General features: G+C 44.5%; 1 protein-coding gene across 7 annotated transcripts in view; it reads right to left on the bottom strand.

The window, feature by feature from the left end:
- Nucleotides 1-4,909: 4,909 nt before the first annotated feature.
- foxp2 (forkhead box P2) overlaps nucleotides 4,910-14,071 on the bottom strand; it is a 109,953-nt gene continuing 100,791 nt past the window's right edge. For 4 of the 7 annotated variants that reach the window (XM_084448149.1, XM_084448147.1, XM_084448148.1 and 1 more), the window contains exons 18-20: nucleotides 13,724-13,793; nucleotides 12,588-12,871; nucleotides 4,910-8,585 (exon numbers count right to left, since the gene is read on the bottom strand). In XM_084448149.1, coding sequence (XP_084304275.1) covers nucleotides 8,441-8,585; nucleotides 12,588-12,871; nucleotides 13,724-13,793 — 499 coding nt within the window. In that variant the 3' untranslated portion in view covers nucleotides 4,910-8,440. Of the gene's footprint in view, nucleotides 8,586-9,975; nucleotides 10,060-12,587; nucleotides 12,872-13,723; nucleotides 13,794-14,071 lie in introns of all 7 variants that reach the window. The other 3 variants (XM_084448144.1, XM_084448145.1, XM_084448143.1) reach the window with 1 other exon arrangement.

Genomic DNA, 14,071 nt, shown 5'->3' on the forward strand with positions numbered 1-14,071 from the left:
CCAGATGATGAGAAGCTGAGAATGTGACTACTGTTGCCCTGACTACTGTTAATGACCTACGCCACCTGATCAGGGAAGATGGCCAATCAGATTCATGAGAATGTTGTCATGATATTCCACATGAAAAAAAAAACGGAAAGAAAAGATTTAGAAATGGGAGTGTGGTGGAATACTGATTTGACTTTATTTGTGATAAAAGAGTCACTATGGAAAACGCTGGTTTCATAAAAATGTTAATATTTTGAACAGAGGTTAGTTCAATGACAAACAATACAGTCCCACGAGCTGATTTGCCAAACCCATTCAGTTAGAAAAATAAAAATGCACTGACGTCTACGACAAATAATGAGGTATAATCTTCCAAAATGCCAGCTTCTCTAATCCGAGTTCTGTAACAATGATGTCGTGCTCAACCCGCCTCCTCCCCTCCTTAACCCCTGAACCTCCACATCAGCAGGGTGTCGCCTCTAAAGTCTTCCCCCCCACCTGGATTAGAGAGCAGCAGATGATGCTAGGAATCTGCCATAGGAACCTCAACACAGCTGTATTTTACAGTTGGTCAGCAAAACCTGTGTGGATGGAGGGATGAGAGAGGGGAGGACAGACGGTCGTCAGCCCTCTCAAAGCTGCTGTTTCTTCTTCCCAGGACCAAAGCATTTGCCATTAAATGTAAATCCATAATCCTCCTTCTCTTGTCTGTCTTCCCCCCCTCCCTCCTCTCTTCAGTCATTCCTTCTCTATCAGTCCCCTCTCTTCTCTCTGTGGGCGCACCTCTCCCCTCCTCGTTAGAACCAATCATTAGAATTTCAGTGCCCAGTGTCACCTGCTTTGTAATCTGATTACTTCATGGGAGGAATTAGTATGTATATTTAATGTCGATTTTTTTTCTCCTCTCCTCTTCTTTTTAAATCTTGATGAGTGTTGCAGGGAGGAACAGAGATAATGTGTGTGTGTGTGTGTGTGGGGGGGGGGGGGGGGGTGGCTTTGCTTGCATGTCTGGCGGATATGCCAGCCCCGTGCTAATAAATGACAGCTGATTTATGCATCTGTATTCTTTTATTTATAAAAAATAGCAACCAGACCGATTTCTGATATTAATAATACAAGTGGGTCCACTTTGATTAGGCGTGTGCGCAGCGCTGTGCATATTCAGCATTACAATTAAATCTTCTGATGTAAAATAGGAATGACACAGTAATGAAGCGAGGCAGCGAGCCTGAACCCAGACTGTCCAACATCATTATGGGATATCTGAGATGAAGAGTAATTATACCAGGAACACTGAAATGTCATTAAAAATCATCAGTAAGTGATTTAACCAACTATTCCTCACTAATGCTAGATCTTTCTTTTTTCCCCTCCAACTCCCCAGGTTTTTTCGTCGTCTTCTTCTTCTTTTGGCCCCCTTTTTCTCTTTTTTTTTTTACCCAGGCGAAGATCGAGCAGAAAGTTCCTCCTCAGAAGTTCCAGGAAAAAAAGGGGCCAGAGCATTAAATATGCTGGGGTTTTAAGACGGGAGATACAATCGAGTGTCCTAATTTAATTTAGTGCATCAGAACTCAATGGTGGTGGTATGTAATTGAAATCGTTCTTTAATAAATTCAGATGAATTGGCAATTAGTTCTAGATCTGATTCCCATGGAATGGATTGAAGTTGATAGCGGTGGAGGTCCTTGAGCCCCAGCCCAGCCACTCCATCGCTATCAGGCTCCCTCTCTGATATGTCATGAATCACGGGACGGATGGAAATGCTTTAAGTCTTCTGTGGTAGGGATTGTTGTCTGTAAGAGGATTTAGTTAATCGGATGCTGCTCTCTCATTTGTGTCTGATGTGTTTATTTATTACAGGCAGATTTACCAACAGCCTGCACTATTGTTGTTTCTCAATCAGCTGGAAAACAATTAACAAACACTATCATGTTACCTTGTTATATTAATCATGTCATTGTGATGTCTCAGTTTGTGCTTTGAGCATGTGTGTACAGTATGTGTGTGTGTGTGTCCTTAAATCTTTCTCAGTGTGTGTGTGTGTGTGTGTGTGTGTGTGTGTGTGTGTGTGTGTGTGTGTGTGTGTGTGTGGTAGGTGGTAGATATGCCACGGGCAAGAATTCATGAATATCAGCAGTTTTCTCTCCACTTTGTTGGGTTAATCCCTTGTTTCAGTATGAGAATTATGCATTTTCCGTGCATGCATTACCTCACCACCAGAACATTATATCCACATGGTGTCAAACGTACTTCTAACTCCTGATCCCACTGAGGTCACCCTTTGTGAATGTTTGTTAAAATAAAAAAAAAATAAAAAAAATAAATGGCCCTTCTTTGTAGACTAGCGGTAGAGACAATAAATTGAATTGTGGGTTTGATGATTTACAAAAACTGTGGTCCTCAATATTCTTATATTCTCATAGCCTATAGGTTACAGTGTATGTGGAAGAGAGCAGGAAAATAAACATGTCAATTGGACAAATAATTTTACATGAATGTGTCATTAATGAGTTGTCTACCCACCCTTCTACATAAGGAGAAGTATGTCTAAAAGGAGGCCGTTTCCAAAATGTCTGAACTCGTGCAGCTTCCTGTCTAAACCGGCGGCTGACAGACAGCCATGTGACTGGCGTGACCATGTCCGATACGGAACACGGAGTCACGGCAAAAACTGGCACCGGCAGAAAAACGAGAAGCGCCGAACCGCCAACGTGCCTCCCAGCTATGCAATTATTTTTTCACTGCGTCCAATATCAACTTGAGAGTAATGCAAATTATTTAAGACGCGCTTTTCAGGGGCCGCAATTATAATAATGATGATCTCAATTAGCGCAGCAGTTGCCTCGGACTATTTAGCAGGCAATTCTGCAGCCTGGGGGCGAGGGCATTCTGGAGAACCGACACGCACTGTCAGGCCAGGGGAGAGAGAGAGAGAGAGAGAGGAGAGAGAGAGAGAGAGAGAGAGAGAGAGAGAGAGAGAGAGAGAGAGAGAGAGAGAGAGAGAGAGAGAGAGAGAGAGAGAGAGAGAGAGAGAGAGAGAGAGGATTATTTGGACCTTCAATCAATAAACACTAGACTGAGTGGAGATATTTACTACTGGATCCCGGAAGGGGACAGAGCCTAAATTGACCTAATTGGTCAGTGTTGGAGATGAAATGGATGGAGCAGGAGCTCAGCAGCTAATTCAGACAGGCACGTTACAAGCACTTGGATGAATATACAATTCTATTGTCATCTGCTGAAATTGCACTGAAAATATAATCCCTTTTGATACACAGTAATTGATGATGTTAATATCTGAGTATGATATGAATGCAATTATAGTCTAATTAAACTATTTTTTTATGAGTGCAAAAATCAAAAGCGCCGTGTAAAAATGCACTTTATTTTCAGTCTCCACTGTATGGCAATAACACAGGAATCCAGTCACCCTGCGCCAAGTCCCTCTAAAGAGTTTAGAAATTAACTTTGACCTATTTAAGAGAATTCTCCCCTCCTTCTCCATAATATAAAAGGACTTCTTTTCTAACGCCGTTGATGTGGAAAAGGCCTGCACCACCAGCTACCCTTTCTTTTATTCATTGCACTGTAAATAACTCTACTTTATGAAAAGCAGCCAGTGTGACTCACGGATACCTCTCTAACCACAACACATTATTATTTCATGGTCTTTGAAAGAGGGGTCTGTAGCGTTGCTCACACTTTAATGTCGTAGCTCTCTCTGATGTTGTGTGGTACACAGCGGCCCTTGTTGCACTTCGTATGCGATCCCTCACTTGAATTCACAAACACTTCAGAGTGCATAAATAGCACGGAATACCGAGCGCCTCGCGAGGTGGCTAATGCTCTGGAACACCATTGAGGAGATAACAGCAGCCGAGGCTTCTGCCTGGGACCGTCATGGGGGGAGTGTGTGCGTGTGTGTGAGCGCACGCGTGTGTCAGAATGCCGTTGTTTTCTGGCCTCTCATGGGACATCATATAAAGAAAAAAACAGGCGTTTGGGTTACGTTTAAATAACCAGCGGACATGATTCAAAGGCTTCTAGAAGGTCCCTGGCCAGCCTCCGGAACGTGTCGAAGGCCCGCGGAATACAGACCAGCTAATGGGCGGCCCCATTGGTCATGGTAGATTCAGTGCGAATCTCAATGAGCGTGTCAGTTAGAGTGGTCCATGACCGACAAGGTGCACTGTAGTTGAGTGTATTTATCCTCTGCTTGTCACTCTCTGTTTCTATCGTCAACACGAATCAATTGAGTCCGGGCTGGAGATGTCAGGAGGGAACAGCAGGCCAGAGGGCTGATAATTGGCACCAAACCACAAAAACAAGACATGAGGATTCACTCATCAAGAGAGACTAGTTCCAGACCACCTCTGAAACACTTCTTCTCTGGTTCAACAGTGTGACAAACCCGGGTCTCTTCCACATCAGCTCCACAGTCTACCATTAGACCAAGAGGACCTCCTCATGTTCCAATTTGGGGTGACAAGTTTCAGGTGTCATGAGAGCGAGGCTCTGAACCACCTCTGCTCTGCTATGTGTATACAGCTTGCTTGCTCATCATCAGAGTTGGCTGAAGCACATAGTGCCAAAGCCATGACAGGTCCAGAGGGGAAGGTGATGGAGCCCCTTGTCCCAGTCAACTAAACAAGACTGTAGGTGGTGGGAGCTAGAACAAAAGCCATGTAACATATACATTAAAATTTAATTGTCTTTTTTTTCTTTCTTCCCCCTCTTGTCTCTGAAGAAGCACAGTCCTGAAACGTTAAAAGTGTAATGCCAGCTAGAATTTCATGGTTGTGCCTTTGTAGAATAAAAGATATGTGTAGAAAAAAAGAAAGATAGAAAGAAAATAGTAGAACTCCCTGATGTTGGAGGTAGACAGTTGCTGTTCAAATCCTAGTTTTGGTCCTTTATTTTATTCAGCAGTGAAAAGCCATGAATACAGGAAATAATAACGTCTGTTACAATTCTCACCCATTACTTCCAATGCCAGAGAATCTTAAACGTATGGACACAGTACACGGTAATGAAAAGTATCAAAAATTAGTTAACCTCGATCAAAGGAATAAAGAAAAACAAAAAAGGTATTCACCAATTACATAAACATATGTGTTTGCTACAGTCCCAATTTACTGTATACATAGGGGGATCATACTCCCAGTTATTAGAGAATGATAGCAGTAGAAAGGATACATGACTCGACTGCCAGACATAATGCTTCATAAAGTATGCACAGAGGTACAAGCAATAAATACACACATTAGGTTAAGCCTTACAGCTACGCAAAGCAGATGCAGAAGAAGCAGGTTTGCTATTCTTAGCGAGCAATGAGAGAACAGTAAAAATTCATGAAACTCAGAAAAGAAACACTGATATTTTTTTTTCCGCTTAGAAAAAAGTCTGGTAAATTTATGGGTCCACCAACATTTTTTACATAAGTATGCACAGTTATCAAAATACAGACAAAATCAACCCAGAATATCCAGACAATCCTAAAATCTAGTGGAGGAGCAGATCGCAGTTCTGGAGGTCTTTCTGGTATTATGTGCAAGCAACTATTTTAGACATAATTTTACTTAATTTTTACAAAACCCATGCAAAATCTACAGGTAATATGCATTCTGTGGCTGACAGTTATTTTTCCTTCCCCAAAATAAAAACAAAACAGTATATCTGAGGTATGCATTCTTAATGCATTGTACTTACATTTAGGCCATCATCCCAATTATTTTTATTATATTATTTTTATTAATTCTTGTTTCCAGTCCACCAAATGATTTGAGACATGCATTTTAAAACACAATATGCCCTTACAGGTATTTATACATTATCATTCTACAAATGTTTGACAACCTATTACAATGCAACTCTTCCATTTCTGACGTATTGGGAATGTAAACGTCTTGTTGACCCATGTCTGATGAGACAAGCCTAGTAAAGTGTAACAGCTCTGGTGGCATTCTAATAACTCGTGCAATCTGTCATAATTGTTCTGAATTTGTTGTGCAGAGGTAGAACCTTTTAGAAAGCCTTTTTGGGTAAGTGGGAGAACCCTTTTTTTGAAAGACGGTGCGTCCTCATATTTGGTGTGATAAGATTATTATGAACGTCGTCTTCAAGTCGTTTTGCTGACTCCAGCAAAGTATTGAAGGGATAAGCTTTGTTCCTGGACACAGCACCCTCTTGAAGTGGAACTGGCATGAGTGAGTGAGTGAGTGAGAGTGTGTGTGTGTGCGTGCGTGTGTGTGCGAGCATGTGTATAACTCTATACTGTATGTGTCTGTGTGCTAAGCTCTAGCAGCCAATTTGGCACAATACTTGAAAACAACATATGCACCGTATGTTTCCATATGCAGAGTAGACACACACTGCTACTCAGTCAGGTCTTTGACTTTTTTTGTTTACCAGAAGGACCAGGAATGCTGGCAGACCAAAAACATAGGGCTGGATGTGAGCCTGGGAAAGGGTGTGTGTGTGTGTGTGTGTGTGTGTGTGTGTGTGTGGTTCAGAGTTTATATCCCATACAAGAGGAGGCAGAATTTTGTGTAACTTTGGTTTGACTGAAAACGGAAATGACCATTATTAAAGCAACAACACTTTTCTAGATGACATTAGCAGTGAGAAATGAAATAGTTTGGACAATCACTACAGTACGTATGGTCTGTCATTAGGATATCAAACGTGATATAAAAATGTTGGCTACCCTATAAAGTATACAGTACATAATGCAGTTAAGATGCCTTCCTCTTAGCTAACACTATCTGTATATATATAGTTATGAAGCTATGAATCACACAATGAGTTTTTGACTACAGATTAAAGCAAATATCACCTAGAAAAGGTTCTCTTCACCTCAGATACCTTCCACAATGGCTATATTATTTGCTTTGACATGATAACCAAGCCACATCATTTCATATCAACTTGAAATTATGACTTATTTGGCTTTGCTAGATATTTTAATGTTTGGTTACTATGTTTTCAGTTTCGGTTTAGACACGGCTTAGAACAAACCGTACGGAAAAAAGACATGACATATTGACAGTCCCACTTAGAACATCAGAACATTACATATTCACTAGATTAGAAAACAAACAAAACAATGACATGATGGGTAACACAAAAAAAATAGAAGTAAAAAAAAAAAAATTAAATCAAGGTACGATCATCACAACAACAATTTTTTTCTGCACTTCCATTGAATACACAAATGTTTGTTTTGGTCATGATCCACTGTTACAGTAGTCTCTCTCCATCCATCAGTCAGCCCCTAGCACATAATTCCTGTTCCTGTTCGCTCTCTCTATCTCTCCCCCCTTCTGTCTGGCAGACATATCCTCTACACACCAAGTGGACCTCCTACCAGTTATCAAATTACACATCAAAATCCGTTTTTTTTCTTTGTACAGGGCTAAATGAAACAATCCCAGAGGTTATTCGAAGGTAGTTTGCGGAAAAAAAGCTTCTCTTTGTACTAGTTAAAGTCACAGAAGGCTGACCAAAGTAGTCTGGTGGCTTCTGTCTAAGCTATTGGCCATTGCTAGTGTTGGCTTTGGTTTCTAGCTGTCGCCTGTGACTGTTTGCAGGTAGACAAAGCTTCAGAACGAGGAGGTAAAGAGAACAGCAGAAGAATATGCAGAAATGCATTTCCCCCCCTAAATGGTGCTTTACACAAACAATTTTTTTCCTTTTTCTTTTTTTAAATCAACTTAATATTCACGGTTTCACTTTTTTTTTCCTTTTTTCTTTTTTTAACCACAGACAGATAATAGACCGGAAGCCTACTTTTTTGACAGTTGCAACAACAGTCTTGATACCGCAGTTCTGTTATTGGTGTGATGGAGGAAATGGCATTTACATTGGTGCTGCCTAAAACCATAGTACAAAAGAGAACAGAAATGATGAAAAATAAAACACTGGTTTTTAGAATTTTAGCAACATACAGGCAGTGACACTAATTTCTGATACTACTCCTGTGCAAATGATGGACAGAGCAACAATTTGAATTGAACCAGCAATTGTTTCTAGACATCAACAACTACTGTGTGTTGGTTGGTTAGTTGTATATTCACAAAATTAAAACATCTTTTTGGCAGTATATGAGGCCGTTAACTTTCTACACAACATATTTGCTTGCTTGTTTTTTTTCTGTTTCGTTTCGTCCATAAGCCGCCCGTTTTCATAGTGTGTATACTGTCTGTTGGCCAAGCCATCTTGAGTCAAACAGGTCTTAAAGTTGTTTTAAAAAGCAGACATCTCATGCCTGTCATGTTGGGGTCCCAAAGGGCTGCAGCAAAGAGTTCCTTTGGGCCAGTCTTCTTCCGGAAGCATGCTCAATAAATAGTCCCAGTGAGAGTAAGCTGTGTTCTGTCGGGTTGTGGAGTGGTTTCTTGCAGAAGGACTGTGAGGGGAACAGTGTGGCGGAGGGATATAGTGACCGGGACTCCAGTCACTCCAGGTCCTCTGATAGGTTGCCCTCTTCCAGCTCCCGGTCCTCGTCCAGCTCTGGGCTGTGATTGGCTGTCGTCACCAGTGACATCGGACAGTCCTCATCGTCCATGTTCAACGGCTCCTCCTTCACATGAATGGTCGGCCTGTTGGAAACACATGAGCTGTGAGTTCATTTTGCACAAAATCCTTTAAAACTCTAAAAGTCTCAATAAGAAAATACCTAATCAGCAAAGCATGGTTCAATACCACATCAGAACCCCCCTTTTAACATTTAGAAATACCCCGCTTTCTCCCAGGTTCTGTTCGTCTCCTGTCAGACGCATTGTTAAACAGCCGGGAACAACAACCCAGCTGTTTGTGAGACGGCAATTCACCCTGAAACATTCTCGCCAAGCAGAGAGATCAAACCTGCACGAAAAACGTGCCCTTGCGAACGCGACGAGCGCCAAAAGCGCAGACGCGTTCCGCCTTCAAAAGTTAGCTGATGACACCTGGTTGAAACGCACAAAAACACGCCGCCGCCGCACGCCACATGCTAAATAATGGAGACTTTCTCATCCTCTCCCCAGCCCCCTGGAGCAAGGGGAGTGCAGCCTCTCTTTTTTTTTTATCTAGTTAATAGAAAGCGCGGTCTCTCGTTAATATGCAGGGGCTGGCTTGTCGCTCCTCGGGAGGAAAAACCCGCAGCCAGTCTCCGCCATTAATCAACTTCAGCCCGCCAGTACACTCGGACACCATGATACATGTTTTTAACTCTAAATGAATGAATATCTTTACCGACTGTCAATAAAGAGCAGGGAAAACAGTGTCTGGAGAGGGACTCGTTCCCCTCCCTCAGAACAACAGAAGAGGAAGAGTGTGGGCGGAAGTGTGGGGCGACTAACAAGAAGAATAATGCTGTCACACACAAACAAGGCTTAGCCTGATCCCAGGCCCTACTCAGGGAGAGGGGTTTGTGCCACGATGATAAATCTGACAAAACCTAATTATTTCTGACACGTCGGATGCATCAGGAAATCCCACTGGACTCAGCGAGAGAGAGAGAGAGAGGGAGAGAGAGAGAGAGAGAGAGGGACAGAGAGGGAGAGAGAGTGAGAGAGAAGACGAGAGAGAAAGAGAGAGAATTCCATATCCAGAAGTCTCTGTATTAGAGCATGTCTGCCAGCCATCTCCCAGGCTGCCTTCATCAATGACAGCGAGAGCTTTGAATTTGAAAAGAATTTTAAAAGGTACAGATTACTTTAATATTTATAGCTAAATAAATTAATATTCAGATCTGACACGGGAAGGAAGCTTGCTTTGCCTTTGCAGGATGCTGGCAGTGTTATGAATATTTCTGTTTCCCTGCTACAACCAGCAGGTTCAGAGAGCAGACCAGAATCAACAGAACATCCTGAGGTGAGAAAATAAGGGGAACCAAAATTCTCTTCACTTTGCTTTCACACAACGCTGATCCGCACTATCTAACCAGGCAGCTGAATTTGATGTTGCAAATCAAATTGAAAACATAACCCAATTTTCAATTGTGATTACCGGTAATTGAAGAGCGGGAGAAGGCGACACTGGAACCTCTGCTTCTGCGCGACGCAGACAACATCACCAGCAGGCCGGTGTGGTCTGAGGAAAATCATGTAGTCCTTTATACTGCATTAAGACTTGTGGATGAGTCACTGGCTAGCTGACATTACAGAGCCGGACTCTGAGTCTAATAAACAGAACCGGAGTGTGTGTGTGTGTGTTCTTAGACAGTGACGCCGCTGGACACATCACTATGGGATTAGTGGCAGCCATCATGCTGGGGTAAAGGCAGGTATGTAAATAAGCTGATTAGCAGGGTGTCCCTAACGAGGAGCAGAGGTGACAGGGGGGCGGGGCCTGTCAGGGGGAGGGGCTGACACTCATCATATCATCTCACAAGGATTCATTTACGCCCCATCAGCAGCAAGTCATGAGCTCATTTAGTGCAATAGAAACACGCTTACATTTTGCTCATGCAGATTGGGCTCTAGATGTGGGTGTTGTTTTGGTCGAGGTGAAGGCATTTTCTCAAGTCTGAATCTCTTATTAATTAGTGAAAACTGCATTTACCCTAGTCCTCTGAAACAGCCGACTGTATTATATATAGCATGTCTAGCTTCAGTTGTTTTATTCCCATTTAGCATGCTCTTGATGACAGACACACACACACACACACACACACACACGCACACACACAGACACACATACATCACACAGCACCACCACAACAACAATGTACACACACGCAAATGTTAACATGCCTAGATTATGCTAGATTCATGCACTAGATAATCCCCTTAGTCACTTGTTTAGAAAGGAGATGCACTTGTGAGATCTGGCGAGTAAATGCAATTATTGTAAGTCGTTTTGGATAAAAGTGCCTGTTAAATGACTGTAATGTAATGTAATGTAATGCCTGGAACTATCTGACTTGCTGTGCCTGATGGATGTTGGGGGGAGAAAGGGTTTGTGTAATTGTAGGATGGGCTTGTATGTGAAGTGAGGGTCTCTGAGGGGGACCGGCTCCTATGCGCTGGACTCTTTAGTTCCTGTTACTCCCCTCTTCATTATTCAACACATCCCGGAAAACCCACTCATGAAAAACACATTTCTTCCATTTTGAGTATGTTGAAGGGAGGGAGGAAAGGAGTGAGAATGAGAGAGAGAGAGAGAGAGAGAGAGAGAGAGAGGGGGTGGGGGGGTGGGGGGTCTCCCGTCCTGTTATTAAACGTTAAACAACCTTAGGGAGGAGATACTCTGGGGTTCTGTCTGCGCTGAGGCATATTTGGCCCACTTAGCATTGCTGGCCTGTTTCCAGGAGGAATAAACACATCCAAACATGTCAATGTACTGTGTGGCCATGGCCAGGGCCAGTCATCCAGGACTAGTCAGCCAGGGGCCAGTCATCCAGGACTAGTCAGCCAGGGGCCAGTCATCCAGGGCCAGTCAGCCAGGGGCCAGTCATCCAGGGCCAGTCATCCAGGGGCCAGTCATCCAGGACTAGTCAGCCAGGGGCCAGTCATCCAGGACTAGTCAGCCAGGGGCCAGTCATCCAGGACTAGTCAGCCAGGGGCCAGTCATCCAGGACTAGTCAGCCAGGGGCCAGTCATCCAGGACTAGTCAGCCAGGGGCCAGTCATCCAGGACTAGTCAGCCAGGGGCCAGTCATCCAGGACTAGTCAGCCAGGGGCCAGTCATCCAGGACTAGTCAGCCAGGGGCCAGTCATCCGGGCTGGGCTGCACACACGTCCCAGCAACTGAGAGAAAGCCCATCCCTTTAACCATTCTAGAAGTGCCTTGCAAGTGAGACTAACGCTGGTAAATGGCTTCTAAATAAGAGTGTGTGTGTGTGTGTGTATGTGTGTATGCGGGTGTGCCCCCCCCCCCCCCCCCGTATCTGTGTGTTGGTAAACACAGCGGAGATGACACGTATGACATCACTGATTATGGAAGAAGTGGCTCTCACCCCGCACGCCCCTGAAACCCACATGACATTAAACTTTAATGGCCTCCCTCTCTCTCCTCCATTAGAACAGGGGGAAAGGCAAAGATTTTTAAAGTAATTAATGATACAGTCAGCTGCTAAATATTAATAGGAACGGTTGTGCATAAAATATAACATCTAAACCACGACAATGCCGACATTGGAGTAATTAAAACTGAATATGTAATTAGGACTATTCATGGGCTAGAAAGCTCACCCGACAGCCCGACCTAAACGGCACGTCAGGTAGGGGCGGAGTCGGTGGGTGTCGTATCTGACCCTGATCAGGCTGTGGTACAGAATCAAACCCCCCTGCTTGGGGGAGGGGGGTGGGGGGGGGTGGCATTCACCTTTCCAGACACATTCTGCTACCTTGCACTGTGGCTGTGTTAAGATATCTAGCAACCAATTAGGTTAACAGAATATCTATAGAATGAATGTGTGTGTGTGTCCGCGTGTGTATGTGTGCACATGTGTGTGTGTATGTGTGCACGTGTATGTGTGTGTGCGTGTGTATGTGTGTGTGTGTGTGTGCGTGTGTGTGTGTGTGTGTGTGTGTGTCTGCGTGTGTGCGTGTGTGTGTCTGCGTGTGTGTATGTGTGTGTGTGTATGTGTGTGTGTGTGTGTGTGGTGCAGTCACTTACATGTGTCCCTGTGGGGAGTACCCGGGGCTGCCGTGTCCGTTGGTGTCCAGGTGGTCCAGGCAGCCGTTCAGGTCGTCGTGGACCGACTGCAGCAGGTTGGGGGGGCTGCTGCCCATCATCCCTGGGGGGCTCCCGCCCATCATCCCTGGGGGGCTCCCGCCCATCATCCCTGGGGGGCTGCCCCCCATGAGGCCGTGAGGGCTGCCCCCCATGAGGCCCGACGAGCTGCTGTTCATCAGACCGGGGCTCCCCAGCAGGGGCAGGGAGGTCTCCGCCAGGGCGGCCTGCATTAACGCCACACACACACCCACACACACGCACACACGCACACACACACACAACGGGAGCTCTTCAGGATTTTAAATAACACAACCCTGAATTACCGACTAACTTCAACTTCGTATCAAAAAAAAGAAATGGTGGAGGATCAAGTGGTGCTCTCAGTGTTGGCCTGAGGCCGCCAGCCCTGCGATAAACCCTCAGACCAAACGCCTTTGAGCGGGAAACTGTTACGAGGGCCCTCCAAAAACTTTACCTCAAAATAATAAAAACTCCTGACACTTTTGTCTCCTGCGCATTAAAGTAAAAAGCCGTGATTAAATTTTTAAGATTTTGCCATGAGCACCTCGCTAGCGGACACTAAGAAGCCAAATCATTTATGACAGCTTGGATAAATATTAATGCATATGCCCTTGCATTGGCAGACGCTGCTATCAATCTGAGCTATTACAGTTGAGAGAAGAGGAGTGGAGAGGAGAGGGATGGTTCCTGGACTAGCCACAGGGTGGCCTTCTCAGCTAGAGAGAGATGGATGGAGGGAGAGAGAGAGAGAGAGAGAGAGAGAGAGAGAGCGAGAGAGAGAGAAGGTGGGTGGGGAGTGAGGGGGGGAAAGAGAGAGAGAGAGAGCGAGAGAGCGAGAGAGAGAGAAGGTGGGTGGGGAGTGAGGGGTGCGAGAGAGAGAGAGAGAGAGAGAGAGAGAGAAAGAGAGAGACACAATGGGAGAGACAATGCCCTGAGTTTGTCAAAACTTCCGGTCTTGTCAGAGACTGTCAGTGCTATCTCAGGGATATCTGCCTGTGTCTTGCTGCTGCAGCTGCTGGGTGTGTGTGTGTGTGTGTGTGTGTGTGTGTGTGTACCTGTAAGCTGGCGTTTAGAGCTGCTCCGTATCCCAGGCTGGACGGCAGGTTCTTCACAAGCGTTGGGCTTCTAGACACGAAACCAAAGGAGGGTATTTAGAATAGCTGTCACAATTTTACCAACAATATAATTTGCGACATACAGTAGCATTGATATATCACAATTCTGCTCAATATCATCCAGTCACTCAGACACTACATTGGGGAAAAATAATAAAATCAAATGACTTTTCCACATAATAGCTGCGACATTAAATCAATGCTGCCGTTGAAAGACACAAGTACAGACACTCGGCACCCCTAACTGACTGACAGCTTATTAGCGGTAATACAGTTTGGGCAGAGTGG

The sequence above is a fragment of the Borostomias antarcticus genome (assembly GCF_949987555.1).
Source record: "Borostomias antarcticus genome assembly, chromosome: 13".
In the NCBI taxonomy this organism is placed as follows: Eukaryota; Metazoa; Chordata; class Actinopteri; order Stomiiformes; family Stomiidae; genus Borostomias; species Borostomias antarcticus.